Source organism: Pimephales promelas, chromosome 4 (assembly GCF_988280905.1).
Source record: "Pimephales promelas chromosome 4, fPimPro1.hap1.1, whole genome shotgun sequence".
In the NCBI taxonomy this organism is placed as follows: Eukaryota; Metazoa; Chordata; class Actinopteri; order Cypriniformes; family Leuciscidae; genus Pimephales; species Pimephales promelas.
Genome location: NC_142772.1, coordinates 49311294 through 49329912, shown reverse-complemented (window position 1 = coordinate 49329912; position 18619 = coordinate 49311294). Strand labels below are relative to the sequence as shown.

General features: G+C 37.6%; 2 protein-coding genes across 2 annotated transcripts; one reads left to right on the top strand and one right to left on the bottom strand.

The window, feature by feature from the left end:
- Nucleotides 1–340: 340 nt before the first annotated feature.
- rabepk (Rab9 effector protein with kelch motifs) lies at nucleotides 341–9625 on the top strand. The gene is made up of 8 exons (XM_039661545.2): nucleotides 341–466; nucleotides 654–717; nucleotides 1488–1642; nucleotides 2171–2326; nucleotides 3799–3957; nucleotides 4032–4181; nucleotides 4894–5043; nucleotides 5496–9625. The coding sequence occupies exons 2-8, from the start codon at nucleotides 665–667 to the stop codon at nucleotides 5699–5701; spliced, it is 1029 nt and encodes a 342-aa protein (XP_039517479.2). The 5' UTR covers nucleotides 341–466; nucleotides 654–664; the 3' UTR covers nucleotides 5702–9625.
- hspa5 (heat shock protein family A (Hsp70) member 5) lies at nucleotides 9380–17196 on the bottom strand. The gene is made up of 9 exons (XM_089130667.1): nucleotides 17043–17196; nucleotides 16219–16361; nucleotides 15300–15531; nucleotides 15073–15210; nucleotides 14879–14991; nucleotides 14371–14761; nucleotides 13075–13312; nucleotides 12255–12422; nucleotides 9380–10235 (listed from the first exon to the last, which is right to left on the bottom strand). Exons 2-9 carry the CDS (start codon nucleotides 16332–16334, stop codon nucleotides 9670–9672), a joined length of 1962 nt encoding a protein of 653 aa, XP_088986793.1. The 5' UTR covers nucleotides 16335–16361; nucleotides 17043–17196; the 3' UTR covers nucleotides 9380–9669.
- Nucleotides 17197–18619: the final 1423 nt, after the last annotated feature.

The window sequence follows — 18619 nt, the reverse complement described above, 5'->3', positions numbered from 1 at the left end:
TGCCAACAACAAAAAATTAACATTCTTAGCAGTAGACCATTCCAAAACATACTTATGAGATTAAAAAGTCATTAAATCAGTTAGATAGACAGATAGACAGATAGACAGATAGACAGATAGATAGATAGATAGATAGATAGATAGATAGATAGATAGATAGATAGATAGATAGATAGATAGATAGATAGATAGATAGATAGATAGATAGATAGATAGATATTCTGGACATGGCGAACCTGTCGATATAAATATATAATATTATAAATGTAATATACATAAACAATATGACAATATACATGACATGATGAAGACCTTTATTATGAAATGACTTCCGGTTAGGTTGTCACAGTAGCTGCATTCACACTAACTGCTCTCTCCTGCTCCCTCTTCCTTATTCTGTCCACCAATGCAGTGATCGATTCGTGTTCATCATCATCATCACCAGTCATTACATTTATCGATAAAGGTAAAGCGTTTGCAATCGTTGTGATTTATTTCGCACAAAGATATCCGGCATGACGTCATAACGCTCACGTGCTGTGTGTAAAATACGTCTTTGACGTAACGAGATGGCAACGGAAACCAGCGTCCATGGAAACGGGATTATAATCGATATATAAATGCTTCTGAAAATTAATCTGTTGATTTTCTAGCACACAGATTGATGGAACTGATTCCTGTTCTCGAGCCGGAGGAGAAGCCTCGCGACAGACAGTGGTATCAGCTTGTTTCTATGTTAAATGCAGTGTGTGTGTGTGTGCGTGTGTAACAAGTAACTTGAGTTACATTATCAGATTACTTTAAAGTAACTTGTAAAGTAACGGATTACTTTTCAAATTTACAACAAAATATCTGAGTTACTTTTTCAAACTTTGTTTTCCCATTTATTGACTGACAGCTCTCCTGTCCTCATGTTGAGATTAATCATTAGTGCAGAGTTGTGTGCGTGTGTGTGTGTGTGTGTGGGTGGGTGTGTGAACATGATGGTTATTGTAGTTAGACTAAATGTGAGTGTGCATTTACTCATCTCACTTGCACACACAAAAAAATTCAATATTCCTCAAAATTAATAAAATCAGTGAAATGCAGAATCAGAATACTTATGCAAACCTAACATGCATTAACGCAACACAAACTTAACGCATTAATTTTCTAAAAAAGCTAAGCGACGCAATTAGTTTCTTTTTAAAGGGAGTAACGCAATGTTGTAATGCATTATTTTCAAAGTAACTTTCCACAACACTGTGTTTCTCTCGCAGTGCATCAGCTCTAACGTGTGTGTGTGAAATTTAAATTATTTTATTAGTTTATGTTTTGTTTTTTTACAATTATTATTATTATTAGGGATGCAAAACTAAACTGGTTACTATATTAATAACTGCCATACCTATCTTTTGTCATATTGGCATGAAATCACATCTACACAGAATGCTTAAGTAACATCTATTATGAATACTGTGTGTGTATAATTAAACGTGTGTGAGTAGGTATGTGGTGTCGGCCTCGGGTGCGGCTCCAGGTGTTTCTGTGGGTCACACCTGTGTGTTTCTGCCCTCCGCTGATGGAGGCAAGGGGAGGATTGTAGTCGTCGGCGGAGCCAATCCTGACGGGAGCTTCTCTGAGTCCTACGTGATGAATCTGGGTAATAATAATCGGGTTACGGTCACGTGACTAGGGTATGAACTGGTTGCAGTCTTAATTAATTCATTAATAATTAAAATAAATAAATTAAACAAATAAAAAGCAGATTATATAAATTATAAAATAAATAAATTATCAACTAAAAAAATAACAAATATATTAAAATAAATAAAGAAATTAGATTAGAATAGATAACTAAAAACATAAGTCAATAAAAAGGAGGATAAAATAAATAAATGTAGTCTGGTTACAGTCTTAAAGGGACAGTTCCCCAGAAATGAAAATTATATCAACATTCACTCACCATTCCAAACCTTTCTTCTGTCAACATTAAAAAAAGATATTTTGAAGATTGTTGGTAACCAAACAGTTGAAAATACTTTTTAAAGTACTATGGATCTCAAAATGTTCTTCAAAATATCTTCTTTTGTGCTTATCAGTCGAAAGAAACTCTTAAAGAGTTATTTATTTCTGGGTGAACTGTCCCTTTAAAGCAGAGAATCTGTGAGATGTTGTGTTTGTTTTGCAGATACCCATGAATGGGAGGTTCCAGAATGGGCGGGTTTGCAGGCGCGTTACGAACACTGCAGCTTCGTCCCCGAGATCGAGCCGAGGAGTGTGTGGGTGTTCGCTGGAGCCCAGAAGAGCGGGAACCGCAACTGTGTTCAAGTGCTGCGCGCATCAGGTGCATAAACACACACACACACATATTAACCTTGTGCATTGTGTAATTTATTCCAGTAATCAAAGCTGAATTCATCATCATTACTCCAGTCTTCAGTGTCACGTGATCCTTCAGATATCACTCTAATATGAGGATATATACAGTTGCTAGGGTGTTCTGGGTGGTTGTTATGGTGTTGCTAGGCGGTTGGTAGGGTGTTCTGGGTGGTTGCTATTGTGTTATGATTGGTTTCTAGGCCATTGCTAGGGTGTTGTGGGTGGTTGCTATGTGGTGAATAGGATGGTCTGGTTGGTTTCTAGGGAATTGCTAGGCGGTTCCTAAGGTATTCTGGTCGGTTGCTATAGTGTTGCTAGGTGGTGGTGTTCTAGGCGTCTGATAGTGTGTTGCTAGGCAGTCGGTACTCGCTAGTTGTCACATGTTACTATGGAGTTTTTATGCATGTTTTAGCACTTAGCTAAATCGCTATTAGCATGTAGCTAGCTACTAGCTATTCACAGCAATTTGTACCCTATTCGAACATAGATATCCATAATAAAGGCTAGATGTCTTACAGTGGAGTCTTATATCGTCATCACTGGTGGTGGCCATCTTGTCACAGGCAAGCCTTGACCAGCATAAAAACAAATATTCTTATCTCGTTGAAATCTTGACGGATTTACAAACGGTTTGGTTTCTTACAAACGTTATTAACGTGGGTATAATTATTCATAAGTAAGCAGTCTCATAACTATATCTCTGACGTTTATAACAAACTAAACCGTTTGAAAATCGGTAGAAAATTGAGCAAGTTATGGTTATTTAAAAAGTACATGCACCATTAAAAAAGAATGTTACGAGTGAGCGAGCTGTGACAAGATGGCCGCCAGGTGCGGACGTCGCCCTCCATTGGCCAGCAGTGAGGACGAGACATCTAGCCTTTATTATGGATATCTATGTGTTGGAAATCCTGTTTCCTAGCTTGAGTCAAAATAGTCAATCCCCCATGTTTATACGATGCTTTAGCAACACCATAGCAACGCCATAGCAACAACCTGGAACACCCTAACTGCCAAGCAACCACCCAGAATACCTTAGTAACCACATAGCAACACCCTAGCAACCACCCAGAACAACCTAGTAACGCCTAGCAATGCCTTAACAACCACCCAGGATACCCTAGCAATCGAATAGCAACACCCTAGCAACAACCAAGATAAACCTAGCAACACCCTAACCACCATCCAGAATAGCCTAACAACTGCATAGCAACCACCCAGAAAACTTTAGCAAACCACCTAGCAACACCCTAACAACCACCCAGGATACCCTAGCAACCACGTGCCGAGTTTTGCCACGGCAAGCTACACTCACATTTTGTTCAGGAAATTTACATGACAGCTATTTTTAAATTGTAATATTATTTCACTGTTTTTAATGTATGTTTGATCAAATAAACGCAATCTTGGTCTTTCAAAATCATTGAATGAATGCAGAGGGTTTGTGGGAGACGGTGTCAGTGAAAGGAGATCCTCCCTCAGTCAGGACGTACCACACAAACTCAGCCTGCGTTGGAAACAGGCTCTACGTGTTTTCGGGAGGCGACGCCGGCGCAGATCCAGTCACCGATACACACGTCCACGTCTTTGATTCAGGTCTGACAAACACAAACACAAACACAAGAGCTTAAAGGGTTAAAGGGAAATGAAGCGTGATCATGTATCTACAGTCACTGCGACCTGGACGCGGCCGGAGAGCGACGGGACTCCTCCTACGCCGCGGCACGGTCACGCGATTACAGCTGTGGGGTCCAACGTCTACATCCACGGAGGAATGTCTGGAGAGACGCTTTACAACGACATGTTCCTGCTGGACACGGGTGGGTCTTCAGATCCTCTGCTGGTGCTTGACTGATGTTTTCCCGCTATTTTAGTACCTCAAGTTACACTAAATTAAAATTTAAATCTAGCACTAACAAAGCCTAGCAACTAGCTTAGGACATTCTAGCAACGTGTTAAATCATGCTAGCAATATGTTAAAACATTCTAGCAATGTGCTAAATCATGCTAATTCACGTTAACAACAGCTATGTAATTCTAGCAACATGTTAATTTGTTAGCACGTTAAACCATGCTAGAAACATGCTAAATCATGCTAGCAACATGTAAAAAAAATGCTATAAACGTGATAAATCATGTTAGCAACATGTTAAAACTAGCGGCTCATTAAAACATGCAAATTTATGTTAATTTATGCTAACAACATGATGTTAAAACATGTTAGAAGCATGCTAAATCATCCTAGCAACATGATAATTCAGGCTAAAACATGCAAATTTAGGTTAACAACATATTTCATTTTAGCAATGCTTTAAAACATGCTAGCAAAGTGCTAAATCATGTTAGCAACATGCTAATTTGTTTTAACAATGTGTTAAACATTTTTAAATCACGTGAACAATGTTGTAAAACATGCTAATTCATGCTAACAAAGTGTTAATGTCACTTGCTAGCTAGAGGATGATGCCATGCCCTTAGTTTCGACAGGAAAACCTAGTAGTTTATTATTTTTTTTCTCTCATGGCTGTTTAGAAACTATGAAATGGGAGAAAGTGAAAGCGAAAGGCGAGATCCCGCCGGGAGTGGCAGCGCATTCATCTGTAAGCTTTGGGAAAAACATCTTCATCTTTGGAGGAATGACATCAGAAGGAGCCACAAACTCCATGTATAAGTTTCAGTGCGGTACGAACTAAAGATAATATCTCAAATAGTATTCAGCATATAGTATTATTTTGAATATTCAATACAGGGCATTCTGAAGCACAAGCATTTTCTTAGACTTGACAATGTGTTAAATTTATTTAGCAATGTGATAAATCGTGCTAACAACATGCTAATCATGTGTTAAATCTTGTTAGCAACATTTTAAATCATGCTAGCAATATGCTAAATAATGTTAGTAATATGTTACATTTTGCTATCAACATGCTAATCATGTTAACAATGTGCCAGCAGACATGTTAAATCAGGCTAGCAACATGCTAAATCATTTTAACAACATGTTAAATTGTGTTATCAACATGCTAATCATGTTAAAAACGTGTCAGCAAACATTTTAATGATATGAAGGTTAAATAAAATCAAATCAAATCAAAATATTATCAAAGCATCTAAGATTTCTTCTGCCCTGACAGACGAGCGGCGCTGGACGCTGCTGCAGTTCGAATGCGATCTACCTCCGGCCCGGTTGGATCACTCCATGGTTTTGGTGCCATGGCGTGTGACGACGGCGGGACGAGAAACACGCGACGAAGACGAGCAGCGGCTGTGTTTCATCTTCGGAGGAATGGACACGCAGGGTGTCATATTCAACGACTGCCTTTTGACCCTGCTCACGTGAAACGCTCAATAAATGTAATGGCTGAACTGATGTCATTAAAGTTCATTTGAACCTGAAGATCTTTTCGATTCAACAAGATTTTCAGCGTGAAACTATAAAACTCGACATTGAGACGCTTCATCAATGAAGGGGAATCTCTGAGATTTACTTCTTGGTTTTAATCCGGGTTGATTATATATACACCTAATCTTTACATTCATGCCGACTTCTACGAAAAACTTCTACAATTGATAAATTTTATTTATTGTTAAATCATGTCAGCAATGTGTTAAATCATGCTAGCGACATGCTAAATTGTGCTATCAACATGCTAAGTATGTTAACAACATGCTAATCATTCTTGCAACATGTTAATAATGTGTTAAATCTTGTTAGCAACGTTTTAAATCATGCTATCAACTTGCTACTCATGCTAGCAATGTGTTCAATCTTGTTAGCAATGTGTTAAATAAGGCTTACAACATGTTAAATCATGCTAACAACATGAACCTGAAGATACAATTCAAGATTTTCAGCGCAAAACTATAAAACTCGACATTGAGACGCTTCATCGATGAAAGGGAATCTCTGAGATTTAATTTTTGGTTTTAATCCGGTTTGATTACCCGATCATATAAACCTAATTTTTACATTCATGCCGACTTCTACAATTAATTGAATTTTATTTATTGTTAAATCATGCTAGCGACATGCTAAATTGTGCTATCAACATGCTAAGTATGTTAACAACATGCTAATCATTCTTGCAACATGTTAATAATGTGTTAAATCTTGTTAGCAACGTTTTAAATCATGCTATCAACATGCTACTCATGCTAGCAACGTGTTCAATCTTGTTAGCAATGTGTTAAATAAGGCTTACAACATGCTAAATCATGCTAACAACATGTTAAATCATAAACCTGAAGATCTGTACAATTCAAGATTTTCAGCGTAAAACTATAAAACTCGACATTGAGACGCTTCATCGATGAAAGGGAATCTCTGAGATTTAATTTTTGGTTTTAATCCGGTTTGATTACCCGATCATATAAACCTAATTTTTACATTCATGCCGACTTCTACAATTAATTGAATTTTATTTATTGTTAAATCATGCTAGCGACATGCTAAATTGTGCTATCAACATGCTAAGTATGTTAACAACATGCTAATCATTCTTGCAACATGTTAATAATGTGTTAAATCTTGTTAGCAACGTTTTAAATCATGCTATCAACATGCTACTCATGCTAGCAACGTGTTCAATCTTGTTAGCAATGTGTTAAATAAGGCTTACAACATGCTAAATCATGCTAACAACATGTTAAATCATAAACCTGAAGATCTGTACAATTCAAGATTTTCAGCGTAAAACTATAAAACTCGACATTGAGACGCTTCATCGATGAAAGGGAATCTCTGAGATTTAATTTTTGGTTTTAATCCGGTTTGATTACCCGATCATTAAACCTAATCTTTACATTCATGCTGACTTCTACAATTAATTGAATTTTATTTATTGTTAAATCATGCTAGCGACATGCTAAATTGTGTTATCAACATGCAAAGTATGTTAACAATGTGCTAATTATTCTAGCTACATGCTAACGATGTGGTAAATCTTGTTAGCAACATTTTAAATCATGCTATAAACATTAGACGCATGCTAGCAACATGTTCAATCTAATCAAATTGTGTTAAATAAGGCTAACAACATGCTAAATCATGATAGCAACATGTTAAATCTTGTTAGCAATGTGTTACATATGGCTAACAACATGCGAAATCAAAACGCATAAGTAATAGATTTTCAGCATGTTTATGAACGCGTTGACTTAACGCTATTACTGTATATATAAATGTATGACCTACCTCAACCCCGTCCCTAAACCTACCCGTCACTGAGGTTAATAGCATTTATGAGTGTTCACTTAAAATCGCTCACCAGATGTAGATCTACATTTTCCTTCATTTCGCTCTGACATTTAACGGCGTGTACATACACGCGGAATCACTCGGACGTTAATGGCGTAGACATACACGCGGATAGCTCAAAATGCGTAGAGATAACATGCCACTTGAGTCGAAAGTGGCGTGTATGTTTACGCAAAAGTCATGATGTCATGTTGGTAAAACCATAGATATGTATAATGGGTAAAACTATAAAACTCGACATTGAAACGCTTCATCAATGAAGGGGAATCTTTGAGATTTACTTATCGTTTTAATCCTGTTCGATTGCCGATCATATAAACCTAATCTTTACATTCATGCAGACTTCATAAATATTTGGGAAATTTCTACAATAAATTGAATTTGAATTTTTTTTGACAAATACTGGGTTTCTCAAAATGTTGTTCGAACGTTGATGAAAATCTAATTAAATTGTAGGTGTAAAATTAAAATAACTAAATAAACAATCAAATTAAATGAGTGCTGTCAGATTAATCGCATCTAACATTAAAAATATATAAACATTTACAAGCTTTTATGTTAGATGTGATTAATAGACTTGACAGCACAGAAATAAAAATACTTAGGCTACCGAAATAGTAAAATATTGTATTTGTTTACCTGTATGTCAAACCATGAATATCTGAATGTGTTGTTGAATTATTGACATTAACTTCAGGGGAATTCTGACTCAAAGAGTTCAACTGCCAAAAATAAAGTCCCTGTTTTAATGGAGTTAAAAAAAAAAAGTTTAAAGTACATTTTGGCGCAACAAAATATATTTCTCAGTTCAGACATTTTAATTCAGGAGACACTCATTCTCTCAGATTTAGCCAAGTCATGTTCCTGGATCAACACACTCATTCTCTCTCTCCCTCACACACACAAACTCTCTCTCTCACAGACTTGCCAGGTCATGTTCCTGGATCAACATTCCTGTACATATTAAATCCTAATCCTACCCCTAAACTCAAACCAAATTATTCAACTTCTCCCTGAAATCAGAGGAAAATGGTGAACACTGATGTAGAAGCATAGACATATACACTAGACCTCACCTTGGATACGGCAGTTCATTGGAACGAATGCGTCAATAGAGCCGCCATCTTGAAACAGGCGAGCCCCTCCACTTTAATGCATCAGCGTCAATGTAGTAGACACAGGTCTAACGGAAATAAAATCACCATAAATCATCATGAATGCGATTTTTCTTGTTTGTTCCAACGGTCAGACATGCATTTATCATTGATTCCAGAAAGATTTTTTTATTTTTATTTATTTTTTTAAACATTCTTCCTAGTTCAGATTTCATCCGTGAACTTCATACGCTGCACAAAAGTCCGCCACCATCAATGAATTCGAAGTAAAGGCAGAGATAGCAGCGTTACCTAGCTACTTCCTATGACAAGACCCCTGTTCCAAGATGGCGGCGGTTTTGACGCATGCTTAGAAGCCCCAGGTGACGTCTAGTGTATACGTCTATGATGTAGAAGCACCAACTCTCTCTGCAAGCCTAACTCGTCCCTCACATCTGATTGGCTGAATGTTGATCAAGGAACATGTACTTGGTGACATCACATTCACACACTCTTATTCACCAACACTAAGTGGGAGTTTGTGTTCGTATTGGTGAATAAGAGTGTGTAGAAGCACCAAGCCTACATTCGACAAACTGTAAATTGGTTCCTCAGCTCTGATTGGCTGAATGTCGATCCAGCAACATGCACAACACAAATACTGTAATTTTGTATCAAACTTTTATTGTTTAATCGTGGTAGAAATATCTTCTACAGTTTGCCAGATTTCAATAAATAACTTTTAGCATGTCAGATGAAACTGTACCCAGAACCCCCTCCTCCCCCCTCCCCCCTCCCAGAACTGCCTGAGAATAGCAGCATCGAGCCTCAAAACCAGGCTAAATCTCCACCGGAGTGAAGAGAAAACAACAACGCTTTAACACAAGTCTTTCCCCGTGGCTCCACGGCCGCCGGCTTCGTACAAAAATGTCCAATATGTACATCATCTCCGTGCATCTACAACTCGTCCTTGTCTGCCTGCTCCTCGCCCTCCTCCGGCGGCGGCCCGCCAGCGCTACCGTACAGCTTGCTAACGATAGGCTGAACGATCTCCTCCAGCTCCTTCTTCTTGGCCTGGAAGTCTTCGATGTCGGCCTCCTGGTGCGACTCCAGCCACTCGATCTTCTCCTCCACCGCCTTCTCGATCGCCTCCTTGTCTTCGCCGGACAGCTTCCCGCCGAGCTTCTCTTTATCCCCGATCTGGTTCTTCAGGGAGTACGCGTAGCTCTCCAGCTCGTTGCGCGCGTCGATCCGCTCCTTCAGCTTCTTGTCCTCGTCGGCGAACCGCTCGGCTTCGTTCACCATGCGCTCGATGTCCTCGGGCGTCAGCCGGTTCTGGTCGTTGGTGATGGTGATCTTGTTCTTGTTCCCGGTGCCTTTGTCCTCGGCGGTGACGCGCAGGATGCCGTTGACGTCGATCTCGAACGTGACCTCGATCTGAGGGACGCCGCGAGGGGCCGGGGGGATTCCGGTGAGGTCAAAGGTCCCCAGAAGGTGGTTATCTTTGGTCAGGGGACGCTCACCTGGAGAGAGAGAAGCAGAACTGATTAATTATGTGAAATATGTCCCTCACATTAGAAATGTACACTGCATCAGTTCACCTTTAACCCTTGTGCATCAATTAAAAAAAAAAAAAAAAAGTTAGACATAAGTAAAAAGAGGACAAAAATGTCCATGTCAAAGACGCTTCGGAGCACAGACTTAAGTTTGGTGTCATTTTGAAGAAGACCCTTTGCAGATTATTGCTGAAGTAAAAAAATAATAAGTAAATCCAAAAAAAGTTATATAGGTTAATTTTTTAATAAAATATATATTTTATAAATCAGGTTGAACTCAAAACTGCAATAAAATCCAAGGCATGAATCTAAATAGGTTGAGGATGATCTCAAAAAATTAGCTTTTGGTAACAGTTTGTTTGGGCGTAGTAACATATTTTCCCCACTGGAGCTCACAGTGATCGGATTTGAATTTGCAGTTTTTCTCTCTCAGTATTACAAACACACACACATATTTTTTTATAACACACATACTAACCACACTCTGACATCCATACCAACACACCCACACAAATATCGTTGCATAATTTATCCAGTTGGCTCTATAATATGCCGAAGCAGAAAACAGGAATAAAGCGATATTTGTTTTATAGGCCAAACTTGAAAAAGAAAATGGCAACATCTGATAAAAAAAAAAAAAAAAAAAAAAAAAAAAAAAATAGTAAAAACTAAAACTTTGAAGCATTGCCATCAGAATGAAAGCCTCTTAACAAAGATTGCATAATTTTATAGTTAACTGAACCGGGGATTAAAAATGGCAGTTTTAATGGGTTTCAATGGGGACATTTTTGTCCAAAAAGTGCTGAGAGGGAGTATTTTTTTTTTTGTACCAAATGCAAAAAATACTTTTTTAGGAAAATGACGGTGAAATAGTAAAACTCCAATAAAAATACACACCTGTGCCAATTTTTTTGCAGTTAGATTTAACACAGAAAAAGTGATAAAAAAACTGAAAGACAAAAATGTCATTAAGGATGCACAAGGGTTAATGTTATCGGCCGATCATAAAATGTGTCTGATATATTAGAGCTGATAAATAATGTATTATTTCCTTCAGATGTGCACTGTTCAACATGATGATTATGAATTGCTTGAAATATGATTGAAATCACTTCAAAAAAGGAAAATGCAGTCAGTGCAACATGTGCAGCGCAAGCCTGTCATATCGGCTACACAACATTATCATGAGAACATCAGAACTGTGTGTTTGGGACGGGGATTTTACTAACGAGACTTTTGTTTTTGTAATCACTTAAAAAAATTATAGAAAAATCTGGATTTAGATTTATCGGCCGATATATCGGTTTTCAAATATAAAGAATTATCAATTTACGGCCAATTTTCGCATCGGTGCATCTCTAGGTTGTGTGATGCAGGTAAACATCAGATATATATTTTGTATGCGTGCAGGACACTATAGTTTACGTAAGCGAGGAGAGCAAAATAACGTAAACCGATATTATACCCAAATATTCTTCATACAAGGAAATTACAAAAGGATTAATAATGATTCCTCCACTTTGAGCAGATGATGTGTGTTTTCTGTAATCGCTAATGCTCTTTTCACACACACTGAACAACATGAAGCATTGCTTGGTCACTGGTTGAGCTAAACTGGTATTATCTAATTGTGGAGTTCAATTTAACAGATATTCAACATAATTCATGTGTGTGAGTCCAACAGAAGGACGGACAAAACCCGTCACATATCCACTGATCTGAGAACTGAGTTTGTTTATCACCGAATAAACTAAATTTAATGTGAGAAATGCTGAAGGCGTCTGAATAAACGCCCATAAAAAGGTTAAAATCAATTTAATCTTATTGGAAAAGATGATTTCTGTTCACGACGGTCACGATATCGTCTAATTAACGTTTTAGAAAACTCTATATGCAATTGTGTTAATATCGTTCACCCCAATACTGACGGATTATGAAACGCATCAATATGTGTGTAACCCGTGAGTTTAGAGACCGTCGGCTCACCTTCGTACACTTTGATGGTCACGGTCGGCTGGTTGTCGGAAGCGGTGGAGAAGATCTGGGATTTCTTGGTGGGAACGACGGTGTTCCTGGGAATGAGTTTGGTCATCACTCCTCCAACGGTCTCAATGCCCAGGGTCAAAGGGCACACGTCCAAGAGCACCAGGTCACCTGATCAACATAGTTCAGTCATTACCCAGCGCACCCACACACACACAAGGGTCGTTGGACTGGCACAGATGTTTTTAAACTGGATTATTGTTCAATTTAAAGCTCAGATTGATCTGTATAACACAGTGATTATGAGGATTACAGATATGAAAACCCAAAAGTCAAAACTAGAATATTGTGAAAAAGTTTTCTTATCTGTAATCCATAATCATCAACATTATAACACATAAAGGCTTGAAATATCTCACTTTGCATGTAATGAGTCTATATAATATATTAGTTTCAGCTTTTAAGTTGAATTACTGAAATAAATGAACTTTTGCTCCATATTCTCATTTGTATATACGGATTCTTATTAAAGCTAGTAAAGTTATTCAGCCAAGAGCAGCGTTAGTTATTGAAGGCTGTTGAGATATGCATATCCCGATATATACACACACACACACACGCAATATTTTGATATATTGTGCAGCCCTACTGGACGACCTCAGTGCTTTGACAGGAGTGTGTGTGTGTGTGTGTGTGTGAAAGCTCAGATAAACAAGGCGCCACCAACCCATTCAAAACGTAAAACACAAGCAATAAACTCTTGCGTTGATGGTGTGTGTGTGTGTGTGTGTGTGTGTGTGTGTGTGTGTGTACACGGACTCACCGGTGTCCTCTTCTCCGGACAGAACGCCGGCCTGCACCGCGGCGCCGTACGCCACCGCCTCGTCCGGGTTGATTCCACGGGACGGCTCTTTGCCGTTGAAGAACTCCTTCACCAGTTGCTGGATCTTCGGGATTCGAGTGGATCCGCCGACCAGCACGATCTCGTCGATGTCGGTCTTCTTCAGGTCCGAATCCTCCAGAACCTTCTGCACCGGCTTCATGGTGGAGCGGAACAAGTCCTGCACACACACACACGGTTACTTCAGGGGCGCTAGACAAACATAGTATTTATTCATATTTGGAATTAGGTTTTGTTTTGATATTTTCAAGTTTTATTTTGGGTAAAGTTAATTAAAATTGTGAATTTATTATTAGTTTAAAAGTTGAACCAGTTTTAATAAATAAAAATGAGACTAATATAATATATTTTATTATTTATTTCAGCTAAAACTGAAAATGAAATAAGTCTTTATTTTAATATTTCTATTTAGTTTGAGTTCGTACTACAGTAAAAATGAATAAATATTTAAAAACTAAAAAATTTTTTTTTTATTTCTTTCAACTAAAACTGAAAGTGAAATAAGCCTTTATTTTAATAAATCTATTTAGTTTGTTCATACTACAGTAAAAATAAAAAAAATATTTAAAAACTAAAAAAAAAAAAAAATAATAATAATAAGTATTTATATTTTAGTACTATCTTGCATTTCCTATTAGTTTAATATTTCTATTTTTTATTTTCACTGGAGCAATTTAGGACTTACACCAAAAAGAAATATTAAATTAATAATACAAATATTGAAGTAGAAGTTAAGTTTATGGGTGGGGGGGGGGTTATATTTCGATGCATTTTTATTCATTTTCAATTGCCTTTGTGTAATATTTCTGTTTTGTTTTATATTTTTATTTTTATAATTTTCCATTTATTTTAGTAATCAAATATATAAATGAATAACTAGGTGGAAATAAACTCTACATTCATACTAATAAATTTCAGTTTTTTCTAATATTTCTATTTACTTTATTCATTTATTATGTACTATTACTAAAATAAGTCAAAAGAAATAAATAAAAACTAAAAGAATATTAAAAATAGTCAAGTTCCCCCACCATGTTGAGCTCCACAATGTTTCGGAGAAGTTTTATTTTAAACCTTCTAATATTTCTATTTAGTTATCGACCCCCCCCCCCCCCCCTCCTCTTCATTATGCACTCGACTACTAAATTCCTGAACACAAATGAAAGCTATAAAATCTCATCTGCTGTAGTAGTGGAGTGTGTGTGTGTGTGTTCTCACCATGTTGAGCTCCTCGAACTTGGCCCGGGTCAGAGTTTCGGAGAAGTCCTCTCCCTCGAAGAAGGACTCGATCTCGATGCGGGCCTGGTGCTGGGCGGACAGCGCTCGCTTGGCCTTCTCCACCTCGCGCCGCAGCTTCTGCACGGCCCGGTTGTCCTTGCGCACGTCCTTGCCCGTCTTCTTCTTGTAGAGTTTGATGAAGTGCTCCATGACGCGCTGGTCGAAGTCCTCTCCGCCCAGGTGTGTGTCCCCGTTGGTGGCCACCACCTCGAACACGCCGTTGTCGATGGTCAGCAGGGACACGTCGAAGGTGCCGCCGCCCAGGTCAAACACCAGGATGTTCTTCTCTCCGTCTTTCTTATCGAGGCCGTACGCGATCGCAGCCGCCGTTCTGCAATGAAATTTCAAATGAAGTTATTTACTGAAATGAAATTAACTAACTTTGAAATGTTAGCGTGTATAAAAACATATAAACGATCCCAAAACACTGATGTCGATCTACACTTACGGCTCGTTGATGATCCTCATGACGTTCAGGCCGGCGATGGTTCCCGCGTCTTTAGTGGCCTGGCGCTGAGCGTCGTTGAAGTAAGCGGGAACCGTGACCACAGCGTGCGTGACCTTTAACGAGAGCACAAGCCAATCAGACGTCGAGTTCGTCGCCTCAGCGTTTCGTCTGCGTGTGAACAATCAAACCGTTACCTTCTTTCCCAGGTAAGCCTCGGCCGTCTCCTTCATCTTCGTCAGAACCATGGCGGAGATCTCCTCGGGCGCGAACGTCTTCATCTGGCCGGAGCCGATGTCCAGCTGGATGTGAGGCTTGCTCTTCTTCTCGATCACCTGGAGACACGGTTAAAGCGACGGGTCACACCAGACTGAAGAGTGTTGATGTTTTCAATATTATATATTTGGCTCAACACCGGTTGTACCTTAAAGGGAAAGTATTTGATGTCCTGCTGCACGGCGGAGTCGCCCCACGTTCGGCCAATCAGACGCTTGGCATCGAAGACCGTGTTCTCGGGGTTAGAGGTCAGCTGGTTCTTGGCCGCGTCCCCGATCAGACGCTCTCCTTCGGTGGTGAAGGCCACGTATGAGGGAGTGATGCGGTTTCCCTGGTCGTTCGCGATGATCTCGACACGCCCGTTCTTGAACACGCCAACACTGAGGACACGGTATAGTGTTTATTATGGAGTATAATAGCAGAGCATCGTTGTTGAATGTATTTTGTATATAATATCTTTATTTTTTTGTATGTATATTAAATGTGCTTTTTTAAATTATATTGTTCTAGTCAAATAAATGACACAAATTTGTTGAAAATTGTATATTTACATATGAAGTGCATACAATGTTGTATATATTTGTATTAAATATTTTTACAAAAATAAACTTTGGTCTAGTTAAATAAATATGTAAATTAATAAAACTTTTAATTATAAATTAAATTGAAATAAAATTATACAAATTCTGAATTATATTATTTATTTTGTTCCGTTAAATATAAATTTTAATATTTATTGAAAACTGTATATATTTTACATACAAATTATATATAAATAAAAATATAGGTTTTCCATTTTATGTAATTATTTTTAAATAATTACATTTAAATTATGTATTAAAATACATTTGTATTATTTAAAACGTATTTAAATAATACAGTCACATTATTTTTAAAGTTATACATTGTTCTAGTTGGATTTATATATATATATATATATATATGTATGCATGTATATAATAATATGTGTCTGTGTTAATAAAAAAAATATTTAGATTTATTTTTTATTTTTTCTTCTCTTGAAAATAAATTCTATTGACCGCATACGAACTTAAACTCATTCTCACCATGAGTATGTGGTCCCAAGGTCTATTCCCACCACCGTCCCAACACTCTCCCTCTTATCATCATCCTCGGCAAACACAGCGCCGGCCACCAGCAGACACAAGCAGAGCAGTTGCATCTCAGCAGTCTAACTCAGGCTTCACGACTTCTGGAAGAACACACAAAAAAAATCATGTCAAAGGTCAGGGCAGGTACAGAACACAGTAAACGTCACTCACAGGCTGGAAGTGTGGCCTATTAAAACCCAAGAAAAAAAAAGAAAGAAAAAAAACTCATGCAAAAACTCTGATTTTTATATATTCTATATAATTTAATATATCTTATATGTTCTATATATTTTATATATATTATATATTCTAGATATTTCAACCCAAAATGGCATAAACTGATGCACTGAATTCAGATGCAGCTCAAAATTAAGTATTGAGAGAACACTAAAATCCATAATTAAAGGTCATTTATCAATGGACACCATTTTCCACAAAAAAAAGAACAAAAAAAAACACATCAGAAGCAAATATCAATGATGGTGGTCATATGAATAAGTCATAATATTCAAGTACAGTCAGTATCCATTTCAACCTCGTGCTGCTAAATCCCTGACCATCAAATACTCATTACAATTGACCATTTCTATTATAATTGTGACACACACTCAAAATCCCATAACATTTAAAAACACATTTATTATCGAAACCCATTTAAAATAAAGACATTTTTATCTTATGAATATCCATTTCTCCAATCAATCCAGTCACAATGGCTCAACGCTAATAATAATAACACACAGCTTAATGCTGATGATAATAATATACATATTTCTTACCTGATAATGCAGTAATAAGCAGTAATATCAAGGGCGTGGGCTTGAACGCAGTGAATGTCTCTTTCTCTGTCAGTGTTTCTAGTGTTTTCTGTCTCTCAAATGTAACTCATGGCTCTGCGCTCGCCTGTATATAAGCCGTCACCGCGTCCCCGTCGTGGAGCCTCGCCATTGGTCAGAGAGCAGCTCGTTGGAAGGCGCTCATTGGCTGAGCGTTGCACGCTGGCTGATGCTGATTTGCACACGTACGGGTGGCGGAAACGTCATCAGATGAGGCGAACTGGAGCGATTTCATTGGCTTGCGCGAGTGTCAGTCAGATTGCGAAGCTTCTGGATGGAGGAGGGTCGCATTTGAACCGGGCCGAGAAATTGAAATAGTTCGAGAGTCCTTAATCAAATACTCAGGTTTACACATTTTACATAAATATATACATTGGCATGTGACTATATTCTCAAAATAAGCATTTAGACTTGGATTATATGTCTCAGTCAATTCATTTTCAAATGAGGAATATTGTGTTTTCGCAATTGTATGTACATTATCTTCCTTATTGCATTGCTGCAAAACAAATACATTAATATATGGACATGAAAGTTTGATTTGAATGTAAAGTAGTTTATGGTGTGAGAACAGTGTCATAGTCAGATAAACTCACTTGACTGAGATCGACTGACAGATTTGCCTCGTATAGCAATGTTTGAACAGTCATTTATCAAAAATTAACTTATAATATTCAGCTTATTTAACCATTGAGGGTCAATGAAGAATATGTGTGTGTGAAAATATGGCACATTCACAATTATATTTCTGTCGTTTGGACGGTGACTCATTGGGCAGAGTATTAGCAAAACTATCTGCATATAAACAAATGAATTTCGGTGTTGTGTAATAATGTAATAATGATGCAATGATATGGAACCACCTGACAGTGTTTTTCAGTATGTTTCAATTGAGTCAAAATTACACTAGTATTACAACATTAATTCTAAATGAACTTGTGGGGGGTTTAACATATTTTTGACCAATTAACTCGATCAATATACATTTCATTTATTTAGTCAGAATTTATGTAGAATTTGCCGTTTTGTATTTGTATTGTTGAAAATTATTTATAAGATAATTAGTTCATCATGTCATTCACTGAATGCTAGTGTGTGGAAATAATAATTCTGATTTTCAACCATTGGTTTGTCTGGTAAAATATGATTCCTATCTGGATTTGTTTTTATACAATAAAAAATGTTCATGGAAAGTCCCAGAGTAAAAATTCAAGTAGTTTTGGTTCACTTGGTTCATTTGGTCTGGACCAAAAACACCCCAAAACATTTAGTCCTGGTTCGCCGAGCGTTCTCATTGGCATTTTTAACGCCAAACCTATCTGGGATATGTTCACAACTTGATTGGTCGGCTTTGATTGTGTCTTTTATTAGGTGTATTTCGCAATGGAACTTACCGAACATCCAAAACTATGCTGTGTTCTGGGTTAATTGCACTCGTTGTAAGTGCATAGCATACATATAATGGTTTTCTGACCAGCTGACTGATTTAAGGACTCAAAACAGGAGCAGGAATCCCTCAG

What these genes read in the sequence shown, in the direction of transcription:
- rabepk (XM_039661545.2), top strand. Translation starts at nt 665, where the DNA reads ATGGAACTGATTCCTGTTCTCGAGCCGGAGGAGAAGCCTCGCGACAGA. An exon ending in AAGCCTCGCGACAGACAGTG is followed by an intron (nt 718 to 1,487) that starts GTATCAGCTTGT and finishes GTGTGTGAGTAG; the next exon opens with GTATGTGGTGTCGGCCTCGG. An exon ending in CGTCCACGTCTTTGATTCAG is followed by an intron (nt 3,958 to 4,031) that starts GTCTGACAAACA and finishes ATGTATCTACAG; the next exon opens with TCACTGCGACCTGGACGCGG.
- hspa5 (XM_089130667.1), bottom strand. Translation starts at nt 16,334, where the DNA reads ATGCAACTGCTCTGCTTGTGTCTGCTGGTGGCCGGCGCTGTGTTTGCC. An exon ending in CTTGGGACCACATACTCATG is followed by an intron (nt 15,532 to 16,218) that starts GTGAGAATGAGT and finishes CCGTGTCCTCAG; the next exon opens with TGTTGGCGTGTTCAAGAACG. An exon ending in GACCATCAAAGTGTACGAAG is followed by an intron (nt 10,236 to 12,254) that starts GTGAGCCGACGG and finishes CTCTCTCTCCAG; the next exon opens with GTGAGCGTCCCCTGACCAAA.